Below are 22,590 nucleotides of genomic sequence, written 5' to 3'. Positions count from 1 at the left end.
CGGAATTGAAATGCCTTTTAAAATTATAATTTAATCAAAATTCAACAATCATTTATCACAAATCAAATTATAATTTTAAAAGTCACATCAATTTTAAAATAACACAAAAATATATAACATAGGTCTTCCTTCTAGCATTAGTCATTTAATTTCTTTGATTAGTTCTTATCAACGTCCATCTAGGGGTGGCCCAAAAGCCACCCCCAGGGGCCAGGGGTGGCTTTTGGGCCAACCCCAACACCCTTTTTATTATTATTATTATTATTATTTAATTTTTTTTAAAATAAATTTATTAAAAATATAATTTTTTAAGGTAATGTGGCGGAAATGGACACGTGGCACTAACAAAGTTTGCAAAATTGGATGGAAAAGTGACTGAAGGGCCCAATTCAAAAACGCAAAAAAGTTAAGGAGTCAATGTTGAAAATAAAAAAGTTAGGGAGCATTTTCAAATCGTGCGTTAACTCAGGGATTTATTATACATTTACCCAAAAAAAAAAAAAAATTCTAATGCAAGAAGGGAAAGAAGCGTGGAAGACCAAAGAAATAAGGAAGAAATTCATGGGTCCACATAGAAGAAAACAAAGCATGAGCAAAAATAGAAGAAGTGAAGCCCAGCAGCCTAGCCTTGCGTGAAATAAAAATATTAGGATTTTTTTTACCCTTTATAAAAGGGGGGCTACAGAGAAGAAAATGAAAAGCCGACGCAGAGAGAAAAATAAAGAGAGGAGAAGAAGAATAGAGGGCTTTTGTAAAGGGGATTTGTCCCTAATATTCAAGTTCTTTCTTTTTCATGTCTTTTCATTTGTACTTTGTTATGTATTTTAATACTATGAGTGACTAAATCTCTAGCTAAGACTAGGGGTGAAGCCTAGTATTTTTTTTTTTTTTATGTGTTCTTGAGACTATTTTATTTGTTGTTCTTTATAGATTAATGATTGAATAATGTGAATGATTTTTATTTGGAAATAATTTCATGTGACAAGTTTATTTTGATTCATTATGATTTTTGTTTATTGCAAATGCTTAGTTTGTTTGATTTGTTATGATTCGAAAATATATTGAATGCTTAATTTATTGTAACATGTTATTAAAATCAAATTTTTATCAACCCAAGTTCATTCTATATTTTATTTTTCCTTGTGCATAATTGTTTTATCTTCCAATTAGAAGTGTTGATTCTCTACCTAGTTGAGAAAGAAGAAAATATATGTCTCAAGAATATGTAATAGATTGCCAGGTGGATCCCTAAAGCTTTAGTGTTTTCCATCAATTTTTCCAAAACTCAATTTTATTAATTTTGTTTAGTTAACTTAATTTTAGTTTATCATCTCTTCATTGCTCCACATTTTAGTGGAAAAACAACTCAAATTTACTTTTCTGTACGATGATAGGAAATTTACTTAGGGCCGACCATTCCCTATGGATCAACCTCGTACTTACCTAGAATTATTACTTGCGAAAGCCTACAGTTGAATTTGCACCCTTTTCAATACAACAAGTTTTTGGCACCGTTGTAGGGAAATTGCATTTAAGACACTAAGTTTAATTATTATTATTATTTAAAAAAATGATTTTTTTTTTTCCTTGACAGGTACCAAATCTCAAATCATTACAGCTGAAGATTTCAAGGGAGTGTTAATTTCTAAAAAATTGCGAAACCATCATAAACTCTTTCAGGTGATATTGTTCTACTTTGTAGCATTTTTTTTTTTTGTGTATGAGCGTTTGGCAACGTGATTATACAGAAAGGCTTTGTAAGGTAGAATCAAATATTTTTCCTATAGAGTTGAATAATTTTGTGTCAGAATTTTTTAACGACTCTATAAGTATGGCTGATGATGAAGGAAGTACCTATGGGGATGAATTCGAAAACCAAGTTGACCAACCTATCAAAAGCCTTAGAGACTATTTGTAGCTCACTAGAACAAGCACCCCTTCCTATGTGGCTGTCCCCGCCAATACAGGAAATTTTGAAATTAAACCTGGGGTAGTCCAATTGATGCCTAAGTTTCGTGGACTTGATTCTGAAAACCCTTACATGCATCTCAAGGAATTCGATAGGGTTTGTGCTATGCATCTTAGTAAACTTGATGATGTTGTTAAGCTGTTATTGTTCCCATTTTCTTTGATTGAGAAAGCCAAATCTTGTGAGGTTGAGGATGTTGAGGAAAGAATGTATAAAGATAGTGACAAACTTAGCATGTTCCACTTGAGTGTTTCTGACTTCATGTACCCCAACTTGAGTCCTTGGGTTAGGTTTAGGTTGGGCTGGAAACTTTCCTTTCTCTCTCACATTCAACTTAGACTCAACTCTATCAACCGAGTTTTTCAACTTTTGAATATCTTGCCTGCTATTTTGGTTGATTTGAGTTTGGCTTTGTAGGAAAGTTTGCAATGTTTCCTTCAAGGTCTTCTTATGTGGTGGCACATAAGGAGCATGAGAAGAAGATCTTTGAGGTTCATTAGCAGATTGATCATTTCTCCAACTAAAATTCAGGTGATTCCGCCAATTAGGATTATATGTCTCAGAGTAGGGTGAACTAAACGGTCTTTGATATGCATTGGCCGCACTAACTTGTTCATGCAACACCTCTTTGAAAGCAGGGATTGTGGGACAATCCTTGGTCAAATGTACATTAGCCTCGCAAATCTCGCAACTACTCTCAATTGGTGTGGGAATCTCAGACACACCCACTTTGCTCAGCTCTATGGCCTCCACCTTCCTAGTCAAAGTAGCAATATGAGCACTCATATCCTCATATGCTTTAATGTGATATAAATCTCCTCTAGAACTGGGTTCAGGTTTTGCCTTATCAGTCATCTCTGTGGTATCCCAAACTTAGGCATTTTCGGCTAAAAGATCAAAGTAATCCCAAGCCTCATCAGGTGCTTTGCTCATAAACTCACCAGTACACATCATTTTCACAAATTGCCTCATGTTGAAAGACAAACCATCATTAAAAAAAAAAAAAAAAAAAAAAAAAAAAAACAAACAAACAAACTTATCACCCGCCATGTTTCATACTCATGATGTGGGCATGAGAGTAAAAGTTATTTAAACCTTTCCCAACATTGGAAGGTTTCATTTTCTTTCATGACAAAGTTCATGATGCTCCTTCTCAATGTATTGGTCTTGTGAGTTGGGAAAAAACTTTTTTCAGAAATTCTCTAGTCATCTCTTGCCATGTCCCTATTATTCTAGGCCTTAGGGAGTGTAGCCAAGATCTGGCTTTCTCAGTCAAAGAAAACAGGAACAATATCAGCTTAACAACATCATCAAGGTTACTAAGATGCATAGCACAAACCATATCGAATTCCTTAAGATGCATGTAAGGGTTTTCATAATCAAGCCCACAAAACTTAGGCAGCAATTGGACTACCCCAGGTTTAATGTCAAAATTTCCTGTATTGGCGGGGACAGCCAAGTAGGAAAGGGTACTTGTCCTAGTGAGTTGCAAATAGTCTCTAAGGCTTTTGACAGGTTGGTCAACGTAGTTTTCGAATTCATCCTTATGGGTACTCCCTTCATCATCAGTCATACTTATAGAGTCGTTAAAAAATTCTGACACAGAATTATGCAACTCTATAGGAAAAATATCTGATTCTACCTTACAAAGCATTTTTTGTATAATCACGTTGCCAAACGCTCATACACACACACACACACACACACAAAAAAAAAAAAAAAAAAAAAAAAAAACTACAAAGTAGAACAATATCACCTAAAGAGTTTATGATGGTTTCGCAATTTTCCAGAAATTAACTCCCTTGAAATCCTCAACTGTAATGATTTGAGATTTGGTACCTGTCAAGGGAAAAAAAAAATCATTTTTTTTAAAATAAAAAATAATAATAATAATAATAATAATTAAACTCAATGTCTTAAGTGCAATTCTCCGGCAACGGCATCAAAAACTTGTTGTACCAAAAAGGGTGCAAACCCAAATGTAGACTTTCGCAACTAATAATTATCGGTAAGTACGAGGTTGATCCACAGGAAATGGTAGACACTAAGTAAAATTCCTATTATCGTACAGAAAAGTAAATTTGAGTTGTTTTTCCACTAAAAAGTGGAGCAATGGAGAGATGATAAACTAAAATTAAATTAACTAAACAAAATTAATAAAATTGAGATTTGGAAAAATTAATGGAAAACACTAAGGTTTCAGGGATCTACCTAACAATCTATTACATATTCTTGAGACGTATATTTTCTTTTTTCTCAACTAGGTAGAAAATCAACTCTTCTAGTTGGAAGATAAAACAATTAAGTACAAGGAAAAATAAAATATAGAATGAACCTGGGTTAATAAAAATTTTATTTTAATAACATGTTACAATAAATTAAGCATTCAATATATTTTCGAATTATAATAAATCAAACAAAGTAAGCATTTGCTATAAACAAAAATCATAATGAATCAAAATAAACTTGTCACATGAAATTACTTCCAAATAATCATTCACATTATTCAATCATTAATCTATAAAGAACAACAAATAAAATAGTCTCAAGAACACACACACACACACACACACACACACAAAAAAAAAAAAAAAATACTAGGCTTCAGCCCTAGCCTTAGCTAGAGATTTAGCCACTCGTAGTATTAAAATACGTAACGAAGTACAAATAAAAAAACATGAAAAAGAAAGAACTTGAATATTATGGACAAATCCCTTGTACAAAAGCCCTCTATTCTTCCTTCTCCTCCTCCCTTTATTTTTCTCTCTCCGGCGGCTCCTCCTTTTCTTCTCTGTAACCCCCCTTTTGTAAAGGGTAAAGAAAACCCTAATATTTTTATTTCATGCAAGGCTGGGCTGCTGGGCTTCAATTCTTCTATTTTTGCTCATGTTTTGTTTTCTTCTATGTGGGCCCATGAATTTCTTCTTTATTTCTTTGGTCTTCCACGCTTCTTTCCCTTCCTGCATTAGAATTTTTTTTATGCTCAAGATTAATAATTCAACACTTTTCCTTAATTGAATCTAAAATATAGGAATTAAAATAAACCATAGTATAATAATGCTTATTTTAATAAAGAAAATATGCACTTTTAAGCTATTATCAGGTACTATTCTTAAACCGTCTCTTACTAACCCTTCCTTTCTTGCTTGGGTAAGGTGTAACACGATGGTTTTATTGTGGATTTTGAATTCTATTTCCACCATAATAGCAAATAGTGTGATCTTTATTGATTCCGCATTTGCCATGTGGTCTGATTTATAATAGCGTTTTTCACAAAGCAATGGCCCTAGAATTTTTCAATTACAAACGAAAATTTCTGCACTCACACAAGGAATTAATTTTGTTAGTGCATACTACACTCAGTTGAAGGGCCTTTGGGATGAATTGTTGGGTTTTCGTCTGGTTTCTTACCGTACTTGAGGAGGATCTAAAGTTCTTGTTGACAATCACCCTCAAGAATATGTATTCCAATTTCTCATGGGATTGTATGAGTCTTTTGCCAATATTCGAGGTCAAATTCTCTTGGCTGATCCATTACCTCCAATTAATAAAGTCTTTTCTCTGGTGATTCAAGAAGAGAGACAAAGAGAATTGTGTGCCTTTTCTTTTTTAACTCATGATACAGTTGCTTTGTTGTCCAAGACTGAATCCTCTGCATCAGCTCGACCTTCCAAGCAAGCTAATTTTCGCAAGGAATGGTTGATTTGTACACACTATGGTCTTATAGGCCATGTTGTTGATAAGTGTTACAAGTTACATGGATATCCTCCTGGATACAAGTTCAATAAGCCACGACCTGCTGGTTCTGTTCCTGCCAATGCCAATCCTCATTTTTCTGCTCATCAGGTTTAGAATACCATTCAGCCTCATGACCCGGTGCAATTATCTATAACTCAAGATCAATGCCAACAGCTACTTGCATTGCTCAAACCGCATGAGATTTCATCTTCCACTGCTTCTCCAGCCAGTACCTCCACTGCCAATGCTGCTCCTTCACAAGACCATATTTTCTCAAATATGGCAGGTAACCTCAAAACCTTTTCCTATACTTATTTTCCTTTATATAAGAAGTATTCTGTGTTTTCATGTAATTCACAGGTCCAAATTCAATCTTTTCGCCATACTTGGATAATAGACATAGGAGCTACTGATCATATGGTTAGCTCTGTTTCTCTCTTCACTTCTATTACTACCCTTGTTTCACACCAAGTTAAACTTCCTAATGGTCACTTTGCTGAGGTTACACACATTGGCACTATTCAGCTTTCTGAACATTTAATCCTTACAAATGTTCTTTACGTACCTTCATTTTCTTTCAATTTAATTTATGCTAGTAAATTGATCCGAAATATCAATTGTTGCCTTATATTTCTTACTGTTTCCTATTTTATTTAGAACTTGCACACTTGGAGGACGATTGGAATAGGTAGAGAGCATGCTGGTTTATTCCATCTACAGCAATTATCCAAGGCATCTACCTTTAATTCGTCTCTGTCTCCTTTTACTGCTGCTTTAGTTTCCAGTTCTGTTAAAGATGTTTCATTTGACATTTGGCATTTTCGTTTAGGACATTTGTCTTAATCACGGATGTCTTTGTTGCATGAGTTCATTTCCTCCATTCCTTGTAAATCCAATGATGTTTGTCCTTTAGCTCGACAACGTCGACTTAGTTTTCCAATAAGCACTTCTGTTTCCACATCAGTGTTTGCACTAATTCATGTAGATATTTAGGGGCCTTTCTCGGTTCCATCAATAAATGGCAGTTCATACTTTCTTACTATAGTCGATGACTTTAGTCGTTTTATTTGGATTTATATGTTATAATCTAAGTCTCAAGTTCGAGGTTTAATTCAACTCTTTTATCAACTCATTAAAACTTAGTTTTAGCTCAATATTAAGGTTATTCGTTCTGATCATGGTTCTGAATTTTCCATGACCGAGTTTTACTCCTTTAAAGGAATCTGTCATCAGCTTAGTTGTGTTGAGACTCCACAACAAAACTCGGTTGTGGAGAGGAAACACTAACATTTACTTAATGTTGCATATGCCTTGCGATTTCAATCTCATTTGCCTTTACAATTCTGGGGTGATTGTGTGTTAACTGCTACCCATATTATTAATCGAATTCCCACCCCAAATCTTTCTAACAAATCTCCTTACCAGTTACTTTTCTCCAAAATCCCTTCTTACCTTCATTTACGTGTTTTTGGTTGTCTATGTTACTCTTCTACACTTACTCGTAACTGGTCTAAATTTGATGCCCGTGCTAAACCTTGTGTTTTTATTGGGTATCCTCCTAATTCTGAATGTTACAAGTTGTTTGATTTAGTCTCTAAATCTGTTTTTGTCTCTCGTGATGTTATTTTTCATGAGAATGTGTTTCCTTTTGCTTCCAATTTCACCAAATTTAACTCTGATGGTTGTCTTGTTCTTCCAACTCCTATACTTGATCATCCATCTAGTTCATTTTCACCTCATGTTTCTATTTCATCTGAGCCTCTTCCTATTAAATCATCTCTTTATACATCTTCCCCTGCTCCTATTACACATTCTAGTCTTTCCAAACCTCTTAAAAAGTCTACTCGAGTTAGAAGTAGACTTGGATATTTACAAAATTATCATTGCAATATAGCTACTCAACCTGCAATTCCAATAAGTTCTACAAGGCAATTTTCAAGTAATCAACATGATATTTCTTTTGTTCTTGATTACCATTCTCTTTCCAATTCTTACAAACACTTTTGCTTGTCTGTTTCTTCTCACTTTGAACCTAAATTTTTTCACCAAGCTGTAAAATTTCCTCACTGGCATGAAGCTATGGCTACTGAAATCCGTGCACTTGAGACCAACAACACTTGGCTCATTACTGACTTCCTCCCAACAAACATCCTAGTGGGTGTAAGTGGGTGTACAAGGCAAAACTTAAGGCTAATGGTAAAGTTGAACGTTATAAGGCTAGGTTAGTAGCCAAAGGGTATACCCAATGTGAAGGGTTGGATTATTGTGACACATTTTCTCCTGTTGCAAAACTTACTACTGTTTGGTGTCTTCTTGCCTTTGCTGGAGCTAAGCAATGGCATTTGCATCAACTTGATGTCAATAATGTCGTTCTCCATGGTGATTTGGAAGAAGACATTTATATGACACTTCCCCTCAGTTTTGACAGCACAGATGCTAACAAAGTTTGTAAACTGCAAAAATCTCTGCATGGCCTTAAGAAGGCATCTCGACAATGGTTTGCTTAGTTTTCTTCTACCTTGGTTTCTCATGGTTTTATTCAATCAAAGGCTAACTATTCTCTTTTTACTAGATCACAAGGTTCTTCTTTCATAGCATTACTTGTTTATGTCTGAAAATAAAATATGACTTCTAAACAACCAAGTGTGTGTTCGTGTGCAACAAAATATCTTAAATGCGAAAAATAAAAGAGACAATATATTTGTTGACGAAGTGGAAACTCTATGAAGAGAAAAACCACTTCGGGGCAGCCAAACCCAGGAAATTCACTATCCAAAGACAAAGCAAGTTACAAAGCACTCGTACTCACAAAAACTATTGTAGTAGTCATAGCTTTAACTATAACACGAAGCCCATCATGACCGCTTCCCAACCAAGTCTCCTACTTGAAGGGGTCTTTGATAAATTCCTATGCCTTAGGGCCAACCCCTAAGATAGACTTCACTCAAACAATGGTAGCACAACCCGGCAACAGCTAGAAAGCTAGCAGATATTCAATTCTCCATAAACACCCTCTCTAAGCACTATGAAATTCTATATTGAATTCTTACAAATAACAAGCCTAGAGCCCTCTTTTTATAGGCTTCAGAAAACCTAATTTTAGACAAATTCGGACTCTGGCTATGGAGCATCCGGACAAAAGATAGCCTTGTCCGGACGGTCTTCTGCGATCGTCTTTGTAGAATAGCGCGATTCTTCTCAAAATAAGACCACGTCCGGACGGCTTGGCCGAGCGTCCGGACAATCTTCGTTGTAACTCCTTTACGCGCTCATAAAGGAAACCCAGAATATTTTGGAATGTTGGACATCATCTAGACAAGTTGCCACGCCGTCTGGACGTCTTGCAGAAACTTCCCAAATAAGTGTCGACTGAAATCCAACTCCGAGTAGAAATTGGAGAAGCTTGACCTAGTGTCCGGACGGTGTTGCCCTGACATTCGGACGTCTTCAACACTGAAGCTTCTAGACACTGTGTGGCGTCCAAACGACTTCAAAGGCTCGTCTGGACGATTGCACAGGAACCAGCTGTTCTGATTTGGAATTATGCATTGAATCTTCATGAACATCTTCTAGAAACTTGTGACAAGGCACATGGCTTGAAATAAACACTGTCCATAAAACTTGAAAATTCTAAATAAGACCAATAATCATGTTTAAATAGCAACCATTATATAAAGTATTTTTGTCATCCAGAATGTAGTCAACATAAAATACTAACAATGTCAATGACATTGTCATTGCAAGTAATGATGTTGCTACGGTTTCAGCCCTCACTATGTTTCTTAATAGTGTTTTCAGTCTCAAGGATCTTGGTCCGTTAAAATACTTCCTCATTTTGGAAGTGGCTCGTAGTGACAAAGGGATTGTTGTTTCTTAGCATAAATATGCCCTGGATATCTTGGAGGATTCTGGTGTTTTGGGTGCTACACCAGTCCTCTTTCCTATGGATCCCAACATTAAGTTGTCTAGAAGTGATGGTGAACTGACTTCTGATCCTTCCAACTATCGACATCTAGTTGGTCGTTTGGTTTATTTAACCATCACTAGACCTGATCTTTCCTTCTCAGTTCAGATGTTAAGCCAGTTTATGGACTCCCCCCACAAGCCTCACATGGATTGAACCTCTCGGGTGCTACGGTATTTAAAGTCCTCTCCTGGTCAGGGTCTCCTCTTTCCTTGTGATTCTGATCTTTGGTTGAAGGCTTTCTGTGATTTAGATTGGGCGGGTTGCCCTGACACAATCGTCAGTCTGTTACCCGTTTTTGTGTTTTCCTTGGGGATTCCTTGATTTCATGCAAATCAAAGAAACAGCACATTGTTTCTAGGTCCTCTGTTGAGGCAGAGTACCGCTCCATGGCTGCTGTCACTTATGAGCTTACTTGGCTTCTTGCATTACTTCGTGACTTGCAGCTTCCTCATTCTCATGAAGCTTTGATCTTTTGTAACAGTCAAGCTGATCTTCATATTGTAGCCAACCTGGTGTTTCATGAGCATACAAAGCATATAGAAATCAACTGTCACATTTTTCAAGAGAAACTTGAGCAAGGCATCATCCAAACTCTTCATGTCAAGTCTGCTCATCAAATCATAGGTCTTCTAACCAAAGCTCTTCATAGACCAACTTTTCAAAGCTTATTATCCAAGATGAATGCAATAAATTTATTCCATTCCTCTTAAAAGGGCCTATCAGATATTAAATAGAGCTAAGTTAGCATCAATGTTTAACATGTGTATAAATGAGTAGGGGTGTACAAACGAAGCGATTATAACCGCTTATAACAGCTAATCGCTTAAAACTGCTTTTAAAAGCGATTATAAATAACCGCTAACTGCCTCCACCTAACCACCGAGGTGGAGGCAGTTAGCAGTTATAGGGTTTCAGAAAAGTGGCTAATAACCGCTAACCGCTTATATAAATATAAAAAAAAAAAAAAAAAATTAAAAAAAAACCTCGGATGCTAAGAGAGGGGCGTCGTTTTTAACAATATATATGTGCGTGTGTGTGTGTGTGTGTGCATCTTAAATGTTTTAGGTTTAGGGTTTCACTTTCAATTTCATTTTTAGTCGCCCACTCGTGACTCGCCCAGCCTCTGCCGCCGCCCGCCAATGCCTCCCAAGTCTTGTCTCCTCTCCAGATCTCTCCGCCCATCTCGTCTCCGCCGCTGCTACACTATAAGCTTCTCCACCAATTCTAAGTTTGTCTCATTTTCTCTCGCTTTTTCAGGTTGCTCCCCCTTGCCTAATCTTGTTTTTTTTTTTTTTCCCCCTTCCTTTTCCTTTGATTTTTGAGCAGTGTCATTTACTCAAAAGAAGTTTCTACCCACCAACAAAGGAAGACATTCCAGAAGGGAAGAGTTTGGTAATCTTTTATATCTTTCTTAATTTCTACCCATCTTGCTTTTGCTCCACATATTTTTGTAGATCTATTTGGATTGAATTTTTATGATTGCATATTTTCGTAGATTTGTTTGGATTGAGTTGTTATGATTGTACTGGAAGTAGAAGTAAATTTTCAAGATTTTTTGTCTTCTGTTTCTCTATTTCACTATGTCTGATTCTATATTTCTCTGTTTCTCAAAATACAAAACCAAGTTACTAATTGATCTGTTTCTCTGTTTCACTATGTCTTTCACTACTTCACTTGTTGGTACCATTTTAACTTATGAAAGTTTTGAACCAAAAACAGTCTCTCTCTAATCCTGATGGCTTCACTAAGGTCAGACAAGCACTGACATTTTCTTTTTTGTTTTTTGTTATGCTGTGATTGGTTTCTAGGAAAATGTGGGGAAAGTAAAGTTTAACTATTGTGAGAGTTATGTTTTGTTTTCATCTGTTTGCTTGCCACTGGAAGTGTTTATTTGACCATTCGGCTACTTAGGAAAATGTCATTAAAAGTAGAGACATTTGTTCCTGCGTCTTCTGGGTTTTTTTTTTTTTTTTTTTCGTTATGCTATGTTCGGTTTCAATTTGATTAATTTTGAGGTGTTGAATCTGTTGTTGTTATTGTTGTTTCAAATTTTCTTTGCTGTTGATGGTTAAAAGTTCAAAAAAGGTTGTGAGTCTTGTGACTTTGCAAGTTTGCTATATAATTTATCGTTTTTTCTTATCATATAATATATCATTTATTTAATAACAGATGTAGGACGCTAATAGTGGTTCACTTGGTACAATAGGTACTACTTCAACTCTTGTGGGTAGCCCTACCCCTGTTCTTATGGATGAGGATAGTCCCGGAACACCTTCCTCCATAAGTACTCAAAAACCCACACAATCCAAAAAACCACATGTTAATCAGTCTATTGTATGGGACCGCTTTAAAAATGTGGAACCAGTTGATAAGGAGAACCCTAAAGCTAGTTGCAATTATTGCAATAGATTGATAGGGTGTCAATATAAAAGACAAGGCACTTCACCCATGATGACCCTCTTTACCTCTAACTATGCAAACTCTCCACTCAGAAAACCAAAACTTGCCGAAAATCAAACTTTGTTGCAGATGTCATTTAAGAAGGCGGTAGAAGGCACTAGTAGCACCCAACTAGGATATGTGAAGTATGATTCGAACCATGTAAGGCATTTGCTTCAATACCTCATCTTATGTGAGTTGCCTTTTAGTCATGTAGAGAGTGAGGGGTTTACATTATTTGTTAATGGATTGGAACCTAGGTTGAATATGCCTAGTCGTGTTACTATACAAAGAGATTGTTTGAAATTATATGGGGAAGAGAAGCTTCATTTGAAGGCTTTTGATGAGTGGTCAAAGGATTTGCCTCACTATTGATACATGGATATCCCTACAAAATTTAAAGTACTTTGTTGCAGATATCATTTAAGAAAGCGGTAGAAGGCACTAGTAGTACCCAACTAGGATATGTGAAGTATGATCCGAACCATGTAAGGCGTTTGCTTGTTCAATATCTCATCTTATGTGACTTGCCTTTTAGTCATGTAGAGAGTGAAGGGTTTACATTATTTGTTAATGGATTGGAACCTAGGTTGAATATGCCTAGTCGTGTTACTATACAAAGAGATTGTTTGAAATTATATGGGGAAGAGAAGCTTCATTTGAAGGCTTTGATGAGGGGGGTCAAAGGATTTGCCTCACTACTGATACATGGACATCCATACAAAATTTGAATTACATGTGTGTTACCGCTAATTTTATAGATTGTGATTGGGTATTGCATAAGAAAATCGTAAAGTTTTGCCTAGTTCCTAATCATAAGGGTGAGACCATTGGAAAAGTGTTGGATAATACAATGCAAGATTGGGGGATTCATAGTATCTTCACAATTTCAATTGATAATGCCTCGTCTAATGATATTGATTATGTGAGAATGAGGATAAAGGAAAAGAATTCAACTATTTTGGGGGGAGAGTTTCTTCACATGCAGTGTGTTGTTCATATTTTGAATTTTGTAGTAAATGATGGTTTGAAAGAGTTAGAGGACTATTTGTAATGTTAGAAATGCAGTGAGATTTGTAAGGGCTTCACCGGCGAGGATGGCAAGGTTTAAGAGATGTATAGAACAATTAGATATTCAAAGTAAGAAAGTGGTGTGTCTAGATGTTCCTACTAGATGGAATTCAACATACTTAATGTTGAGGGTTGGGGGAGGAGGATAGTCAGTTAGTTGTTACTGGATATCTTGATTGGGAAAATGCTAGGGCCTTTGTGAAGTATTTGAAAACTTTTTATGATGCCACATTGATAATTTCTGGTTCAAATTATATCACTGCCAGTTTATTTTTCATACAGCTTTGTATTATTCAAGATACCTTGAATGATGGGTGTCTCAGTTCTGATCGCATCATGAGTGTCGTGGCTATCAGTATAAGAAGTAAGTATGAGAAGTACTGGAGAAGTATGGATAAGTTGAACTTGATGTTATACATTGCTTTTGTTGTTGACCCGCGCTACAAGATGAAGGTTTTGGTGTGGTGGTTGAAAATGTGCAATGGGCCAATATGGGCGGATAAATGGATCGTTTGATTGACTAATATAGTAAGTTCCAGGGGATTGCAGTGTCTTAATTTAATGCGACTTCAAAAAGTGCAGAAAATACTAACTTGAATGTTGTTGATGATGACACAGAAAGTGCAGTGGATAAAATTCATAATCTCATCTCCCAACACCTTAAGGAAGAGAATGATTTGGAATGTAAGTCGGAGGTGGATAAGTAGTTGTTGGATGGGTGTGAAGCAGCAACAAAGGACTTTAATGTTTTAGGATGGTGGAAGATTAATGCACCTAAATATCATATCATTGCAGCGAAAGCCCGTAATGTATTGGCTATGCCAATTTTCACTGTTGCTTATGAGTCCGCCTTTAGCACTAGGGGACATATATTCGTAAATGTTTGTAAATTAGTTGTAACTTTTCATTTGTACAATTACTATTTTTGAAACTTACTTTTCAATTAACTAAAACTTCTTCTTTTATAGATGGCGCTCAATCAAGGACCAAAGCATCCTTGGACTTTATCTAGAATGATGTTAGTATCGAAGGGTTATTGATTAATTTGATTGTAATATTTTGGTTTTGGTTATTTGGAATTTTGGATGTAGGTTTGTATTGACATCTAGAGCTATTTTTTTTTTGTAACTTTGTATATCTTTGATTGTAGGGAGTTCACCCTTGTGATAGAAGGAGGAACATATTGTGGACGTAGGTGACCATCAGTGACTATCTCTAGATTTGTAATGTCTTAGAGTATTTGGTTTTTTGGATTTGTTTGGTTTTGGAATTTGGAGTATGTGCCTATGTGGTTATTTGAATTTGTAATTTTTTGGTTTTGAATTTGGTTATTTGAATTTGTAAAATTAGATTTGAATTTGGTTATATGGTTATTTGTTTGTGCCTTTGTGTTTTGGAATTTGGAGTATGTGCCTATGTGGTTATTTGGTTTTGAATTTGGTTATTTGGATTTGTAAAATTAGATTTGGATTTGGTCATATGGTTATTTGTTTGTGGCTTTGTGTTTCAAATTTGTAATTTTGTATTTAGATTTATTAATTTTGTACCAAAAGGGAAAATGTCCAAAAAGTATTAAATTTTTTTTTTGAAAAAATTAAAATCTGTAGAAAAATGGGCCCAAAACTGGTGTAAACCCGGCCCAAAACCAGTCTAAACCTGTCCCATAACCAGAATTCAAAAGCGGTTTTAAAACCGCTGGTTATTAAGGCAATAATCACTAACCGGCAGTTATAAAAATAACCGCCTCCGCCTAGGCGATTAGCGGTTGCGGTTGGTTAAATGAAATAACTGCTAGGCGGTTAGCGATTTTAACCAATAACCACCGGTTATAACCATTTGTACACCCCTATAAATGAGTTGTCATTTTCTGTTAGATAGTTTAACACGTGTTTATTAGTTTGTTTGTTTTCTGTTTACAGCATTCTCTTGTATAAATACAGTTCTAGTTGTAATATTTCATAATTCATTCAATACAATCAGTTTTTCATTCTCTGATTCAATCTTCTCTTTCGAGATCATTCTCTCCCTCTCTCTCTTTCGTTTTTCCTTTCTTCTTCTTCATTCATCTGCATATCAAGAATTTGATATATTTCAACGCTAACATGAATATTGCATAGGATATCCCCATAAAAAATGGAACCAAAAAAACCTGATAGATTGCATAGGAGCAAGGCTGTATAGTAAAAATAAAAATAAAAATGTCGTTCAATTTCATGTAAAAATTTATTCGGCATATCTACCCAACAGAAATGCAAGTTTTTCTCTTATCCTCCACGTTAACAAAAAGTAGAGAAAGTAGAGAACCTGACCGTTACCTTTTTATTTTTCTCCTTCAATGCGTTAACCCAAAATAGGACGTCTTGAGAAAAGTTCGAAACCGCCTTTTGGACTTCTTATTTGACTTCAAAGTTCAAACAGCAATGTCTAAAATTCCTTCTTGCGCCTAGCATTTCTCTGCAACATTTGCAACTTGCAGTGACATCACGTCTATCATTTGTTAGACAAAATGCAAGAAAATGTGTGCAGAAGCATGGAAAATTTTTTTTTTAACTGGTACTTCAGAGAATATGCATGTGTAAATGGAGAGTACCCTTGACATTTCTCAAACTTATATGTTAGCATTATTGTGCCCCCATTTCAAGCTATTAGTAAAATCTAAAAAGAAATAGCCATTTACATAAAATACATCCTACAAGCTTAATCTTAAATGTGAGCATTTGAGAGGATAACAAAAGAAAAAAAGAATACGAAAGCTAACCATTGCACATTGTAACGAGTCTGATAGAGTTCATGTAATCAGCTTAGTAGTTGAGTTTGGGTTGTTGGGATATTAGCTCATTTGTAAATCCTAAATTTACACGGACCAACCGTGAAATGAAGTGGGTTTATAGAGAGAGCGAAAAATATGTCATGGAACAGAGAACTCGGAGTAGGTATATGAAAAGAGAAGGACAAAGACAAAGGCAAAAGTGACATTTAAGTATTAGAAGAAAAAAAATATTTATATGAATATGTTGCATAGGCGTATCAGAATTCATATGGGCTTGAAAGAAAAAAGAAAATGAAATTGAGTGACGATTGGAATACTTATGAGGGTTAAGTTCTTTTTGCATGATAATAAAGCTCACACCCACAATATTTCTTTGTTTTTGATGGAATCGAGAATTTCAGTTCGAGTTTTTTTCTTCTCTTTGATTCGGCAGTTGGTGAAAGCTGTAAGCAAATTGCCGAATGTTTGTTAGTTTTTCCTACTTGGAACACTGCAACTAGCAAGGTTTGCATATAAGCACCGGTTAAATGTTGAAAGGTAGAAAAAGTAGTTGAATGTCTATTTTTAGCATAATTTCTATTAAGTCATCATAAAATGGAAGTTAACCAAAAACGACATTTAACATGAATATATATATATATTGTTTATCAAAAGCATAACACAATTTTCACCCTCCTCTTACCCGTTTAGCTTCCACTCTTCAAAGTTCAAACCACTTTAATTTACTCCAACATCTCATGTTAGCCATTAATTACACACATACTGGTATGTAATTATGCTTCTCCCCAACTTAGAAAAAATTAATTCAACATCAGCTTTCGAAGAATTGACATGTGAATACTTTGCATTCTACCAACTTAATCGGCTTGTTGCTTATTGAAACTTAGATGTGCACAATAATTTCAATATAAATGGGAAATATAGTAGGAAAATGTGAGTTGAGGAAAAGCGTGATCGATCTTGGGAAGACATATAGAAGCTATTGAATGAAATTTCATGACTAATATATGCATCACACAAATGGTGTTAGAAAAAAAATAAAATAAAATAACACAACCGAAACATAAATTACAATACTTCTCTTATACTGAGTCACACGTGTTTGTCTCTTGAATTAGCAACAATTTCTTCTCTTGGCATGCTCCACTAGAGCCATACACGCAGTCTAAATGCCTTAACGTACACGCTGAACAAACCAGAGAGAGAGAGAGCACCATTATATATATTTATTTATTTATTTATTTTTGTTGTAGCAAGTTGTTCCATACACACGTACACTAAAAGTACTTATTTTTCAAAGTAATATACATGGATGTGTTTTTCTCCGTTTAGTGCATAACAATTGCGTAAAGTCCTGTGAAATAACGCAAAACATCACTTCACAAGATAACTGGCTAGGTTGGCGGTACAATCTTCATATGTTACATGAATAACAAAGAAAAATTAGATTGATGGGACAATTTTATTTTTTTTTTAATTTTTTTTTTTTTATACGGAAGAAAAAATGGAGCATAAAGCTCTAAATAACCGGAGCATGTTGCTTCGACGTTACAATGGATTTGTTTGTCAAGCAACATTACATAACAGTACTGTTTATATACTTTTTTTTCATTTTTTTTTATATTTTTTACTACTAATCAACATCAAAACATTCTCACTTTTTTCACTTTTTATATCACATCAATAATTTTTTATTATTATCCAAACAAAAAAATTCACTATAATACAAAACTTTTTCACTTTTTTATACAAATTCTTTTTATTTTATATTACATCATCACTTTTTACTAATTTTAAAACTAACAACTCCACTATTCTGTTATGTACATGTCTTTGCCAAACAAGCCCAATATCAAGAATACCGGCAAGAATTTTATCTACCACAAACCATATCCATGAATTGTTTGACAGCTGCCTTGGCTAGGCCATGGAGTACAAAAGTTTGCCTCTCTTTTAATATGACAAACCTGACATCTCATTAATGTATTTACAACTCTTTTTGCATCCGTCACTATTTGCCCATCCGTCTCTTTTAGGAACATTAATTGATTTGAACATTAAAAGCTTCTAGCTTGGGAAATATTTTCCAAATTAAGAACTCAGAAAACATTTTCCTTGACTTTTGTACTTGTGGAACTTTATTTTCAAGGATGTGTAGAAGTTCCTATTAAACAAGCGAATAGAATTCTACCACTACCAGCAGTTGAGTGGTTACTTTTTTCTCTTTGATCTCAAGTTAAAGGATTATGCCTGTGTTAGGATTTTGTTTTTTTTTTTTTTATTTTTTTGAGAGAGAGAGAGAGAGAGTTTAGTCTCCTAGAGTATGGTAGAATCTAGGGGGAGAAAATATGTAATTCTTTATAGCCTCAAAAGTCAGAAGCATCTCTATTTTGGAACAAAACTGGTTGATTCTACAGAAGGTTTCATGAATCGAACTACTAAATACAAAAATACAAAGAAAACAAAAACCATGCAACCAGTCCCCTACAACACGTACAAAATTGGATTGGTAGTATGATTATCTGCTTGACATGACATCCAAGTTGCACAGGAATGGAATCATGCTCATCATATAGCATCAGAAAGTCCACTCAGAAGTTATAAGCATGGAGCATTGTTGTCAATGAATAGCCATGGAATATCCCCTTAAGCAGTGACTGGAACCTTTTCTGGCTTCTTCTGAGCAGCCTCTGTAGGCTTCCCGGTGACTATCTGTTCAGGTTTCTCAATTCCTTGAATATCAGTTATCCTTAATTTAGTCAGCTCCTGAAAAAGAGAACCATGGGTGAAGAAAAATTATTACCATGATGTAGCATAATACAATTTTTTAGACAATTGATTTCAGAAATACCTGGCGATGTCCTTTGGTGCGGCGATAATTCTTCCTCCTCTTTTTCTTAAAAATAATGACCTTTGCATCTAATGCCTGAGAGAGAGAGAGAGAGAAACATAAGAACAGTATTAATGCCCAAGGGAAAAAGAGAAGCCATAATCTTCAAGGTGATTCACAAAAGCCATATAATTTTGGTGCCAGACAATATAAAAAGAGAGTAGAAATGACAGCTACAATGTCTATGAAACTAGTGATCACAGGGTAATTTGCCTCTTAGACAACTAAAATTAATCAATGTAATCTATATAGAATTCTGTACCAGCACAACAATATAACACAGTTATATTAGGAGATCTACATAAAAAAATTCAACTCGCACCAACACCTTTAGGAGGTGTTTTCAGAGGTTTCTTGAGCATATTCAAACCCTTCAACAAGAACCTCTCAACCTATCGCTAGTTTGGGGTATACAGAAGCTCCATGTTCATAGACATTATAGTTATGTTTTCTACTTTCTCTTTTTATATTGTCTGGCACTTGTCTTATCATTTCTGAAGTTTTCAATAATCCAAATAGCAATTGAAACCAAGGTTAAAATTACGCAAATGAAATTTATTGGCAACCATAGAAGCCAACCTAAGCAGTATGGATTACAAATTAGCAACTTTAAGATGACTAGTATTCTGCTCTATCAAAAATTTGAATTATCGCATTTTATATCACGATTTCTCCCTGTTATAAAGTTGGTATCAGAAAAACCTTAATATAACACAGCAGTTGGTATCCGTGAAGCTAGCTAAACTGTTTCCTTCTCTTTGTATTACAGTTTGTTTAGATGAAAAGTTCTTGCTGTGACGGACTTTTTCAACGGCTCCATGTATCCCAATGGACATCTTTATCAGAACTTAAATATAATGGCTGCATCTCTTCTGAATTAAGCAACTCTTCACTTTTAAATTCCTCTCTTCCTCTGGAATTAATTTTGCAAGAAATGTCTCCCATGAAATCAACTTGATTGAAAATAATAATAATAATAATAAGAGCACTTGGGAACAAATGCAATATTGCCATAGACACAAGAGAGTAAGATTAGTGTCACACTCACATGCTCTTCAACAACTGCATGAACAGCTGCATCTGGTACAATGGGCCTACCAACAATGGTCTGAGTACTGGATCCGAGAAAGAGAACCTTGTTCAAAATTAACTGCAACAGACAGACATCGAAGCATCAACACAATACTCAGTTAATTGAAAGAAAAAGACAGGGTTGTGAATTTTCGTTTGAAAGTAAACTAGATAACTTTGCCAGCAAACTACAGAAGACCATAACAACTAAAATCAAAGCAATTTTAAGACAATGTCAATCCCAAATCGGCCCCAAAAAAGCCTTCAATGTCATTTACTTAGTTAAGGTGGACAAAATATTCCCTAGCAAATTGGCTAGAGCAGAAATGGAAAAGGAAACTAAACTTAATAAGTTTCTATAGGCTGACTTGCTACGTCTATTTTGACTTGCTCCAACAGGTAAATGAGGAAATGTAGTAGTTCAAAGAATTGATGTACACCCAAGTTGGCACTGCATAACAAATAATTTAAAATTTAATGACTTTGAAGGTTCAAGACAATGTAAATTGCCAATTGTCATGTTGGATAGGCTTCTAGTATGCTTCTTTTTCTTTTTTTTTCTTAAAAAGAAAAATCTATTGAAAAGCCACAAAGGGTGTGCGACCAAGGCCTTTGATTTAAAAACTTGTAAGCATCATGAGCAAGAATTTGTGATCTGCAGGTTTCTAACAAGGTCATACTAGAAAGAGTTATTATCATGATGCGAAAGAGCCTATTCAAATTGAAACATAAAACTGGTAACTAATACCACTTAAGATTTTATTTTTTTTGACACTTTTCTGGAACTGGTTTACATATAAATTAATTTCAACATAGCCTTACTGCCCAACTATACTACTGTGACCAACTAAACTCAACTCAACAAAGCAAGCTCAATTGCATGCATTCCATTTTGCCACACAATCCTTTAGGGCTGTTTTCATTGCATATAACAAGCTCATCTTCCCAATATCTCATGTGCTCAAAAACTAGCACTACAGATAACTTCTTGCCAACATACACACTTCTAATTCCATCCTAAAATGCATTTCAGCCACTCACGTAATGAGCACATTAATTCTTAGGTGCTCATCGTCCAATATTTCTAAACATGAATGGTCTTCCACTTGTTTTTTGAAACTTCCTATACAGTCTTCCTCTTTAAAGGTAAACCAAGACTGAAAATAGAATCAGTTTCTTCTCTTTCGGTATCTATTTTTTTTTTCTTTGTTATAAGAAACAGAACTTCATTGATGAGAAGAAGAGAAAAGCTGTACAAGGAAGGGTAGATATCCTCCCATGGCAAAAGGGAGAGTACAAACAAAGCGAAAGACAGAGGAAACAATGAGGCACGAATCTCGGACCAAGTGTTCTTATTATAGAGATAAAATCTACTTTTGAGTTAGCTGATCAAAGAACCCAAGAACACTAGTCTCGTTACTGAGAAGACGCGCACATATTGAATACCCAGCAGGCAGAAAACCACAAATGGTTCCTCCCTCCTCCCCCAGTCTTCAAACAAAAGCAGGTCCAAATAACCAGTGACCCAATGAGCTCTAGCTCAACTGGTACTTCCTTGTAGAAAGGCGGAGGGTGAAATCGTGGGTTCAAGTCCCCCACAGGATGCTTGTGTAACTTACCAATCAAAAAAACAAAAATCCTGCCAAAGAGCCATACTCTCAGGCGACAACAATTCTTACTTAAAAACATATTGGAAAGGAAAAATCCATCCTTTCCACATTGTAGCACTGTTAAAGCAAGGTCAGGCGCACGCATTTATTCATCCAAAAAAAAAGGTCAGGCGCACGAATCGAACTGTTCACATGCGGAGCACAAATAGACTACAATCATTCATTCCGAAAGTTCATCAACAGTCAACACAATATACAAGGAAAAACCCAATTAACCTATTCAAACCTTATAGAAACGAAATCCTCTTTGAGCCTACCAATCAACAACGCAACAGTACAAAATACATATCATTGCATCTGAACATGCGAATTCAAGAGCAACCCACCTTGTCATTCACCTCGCAGAACTTCAATCTCTCGGTGAAAATGCAATCCCCATTGCTCACCTTGAACTGGTGTGCCCCAATCTACCAAAAAAAAATTAAAAAACGACATGAAACTCAATTCCACCCAATCAAAAACGACACCAAAAATGGCGAAAACGAACCTGAACGACAGAGAAAACCGCCTCGTAGGGTTTGAAAACCCGGTCGGAGCGCTCGAGTGGGCCCACCACCTTGTAACCGATCGCCGTGGCCTCCGCCTCTCTCTCCTCCGCCGAGTACTCTCTCTTCAAACCCGACGCCGAGGAATTCCCAACGCTCTCGTCCTCGCCACTCTCGCCCACTTCCTCGTCGTAGTCGTTGTCATCGTCGTATTCCGAAACGTCGTCGTTTTCCCTGTTGGACGAGAAATGCCGAGGGTGGGACCAGTGGGTGCACCACGCGGTTAAACCGCCGCCGAGTTGGGATTCAATGGGATTGATCGGTTGGGTGCGGAGAGGAAGTAGGATTCGGAGGGAAGGGAGAGTGGTGCTCGCGGATAGGAGCGCCCATGTGCGGCGGCTCAGGGCGTGGAGGCACCGACTATTTGCCATAGACGCTTGTTCAGCTCAGTTCCAAAATCGCCAAGTTTTTTGTGGGTTTAAACCGGAAAGCTCGGGTCTGGTCCCAGAGCCCAAGCACA

At 35.9% G+C, this 22,590-nt stretch overlaps 1 protein-coding gene across 1 annotated transcript; it reads right to left on the bottom strand.

Annotated features, from left to right (window-relative positions):
• Positions 1-18,294: 18,294 nt before the first annotated feature.
• Positions 18,295-22,590, bottom strand: LOC133873475 (large ribosomal subunit protein bL21m-like). The gene is made up of 5 exons (XM_062311175.1): positions 22,073-22,590; positions 21,912-21,992; positions 19,893-19,994; positions 18,806-18,880; positions 18,295-18,720 (listed from the first exon to the last, which is right to left on the bottom strand). The coding sequence occupies exons 1-5, from the start codon at positions 22,499-22,501 to the stop codon at positions 18,601-18,603; spliced, it is 807 nt and encodes a 268-aa protein (XP_062167159.1). The 5' UTR covers positions 22,502-22,590; the 3' UTR covers positions 18,295-18,600.

The sequence above is a fragment of the Alnus glutinosa genome, chromosome 7, assembly GCF_958979055.1.
Source record: "Alnus glutinosa chromosome 7, dhAlnGlut1.1, whole genome shotgun sequence".
Lineage (NCBI taxonomy): Eukaryota > Viridiplantae > Streptophyta > Magnoliopsida > Fagales > Betulaceae > Alnus > Alnus glutinosa.
This window is presented reverse-complemented; position numbering and strand designations above follow the sequence as displayed.

Excerpts from the sequence above, each read along its gene's own strand:
- LOC133873475 (XM_062311175.1), bottom strand. The coding sequence starts at position 22,501 with ATGGCAAATAGTCGGTGCCTCCACGCCCTGAGCCGCCGCACATGGGCG. Across the intron at positions 19,995-21,911 it reads TCTGCGAGGTGAATGACAAG|TTAATTTTGAACAAGGTTCT; the intron begins GTGGGTTGCTCT and ends TGTCTGTTGCAG. Across the intron at positions 18,881-19,892 it reads ATGCAGTTGTTGAAGAGCAT|GCATTAGATGCAAAGGTCAT; the intron begins GTGAGTGTGACA and ends TCTCTCTCTCAG.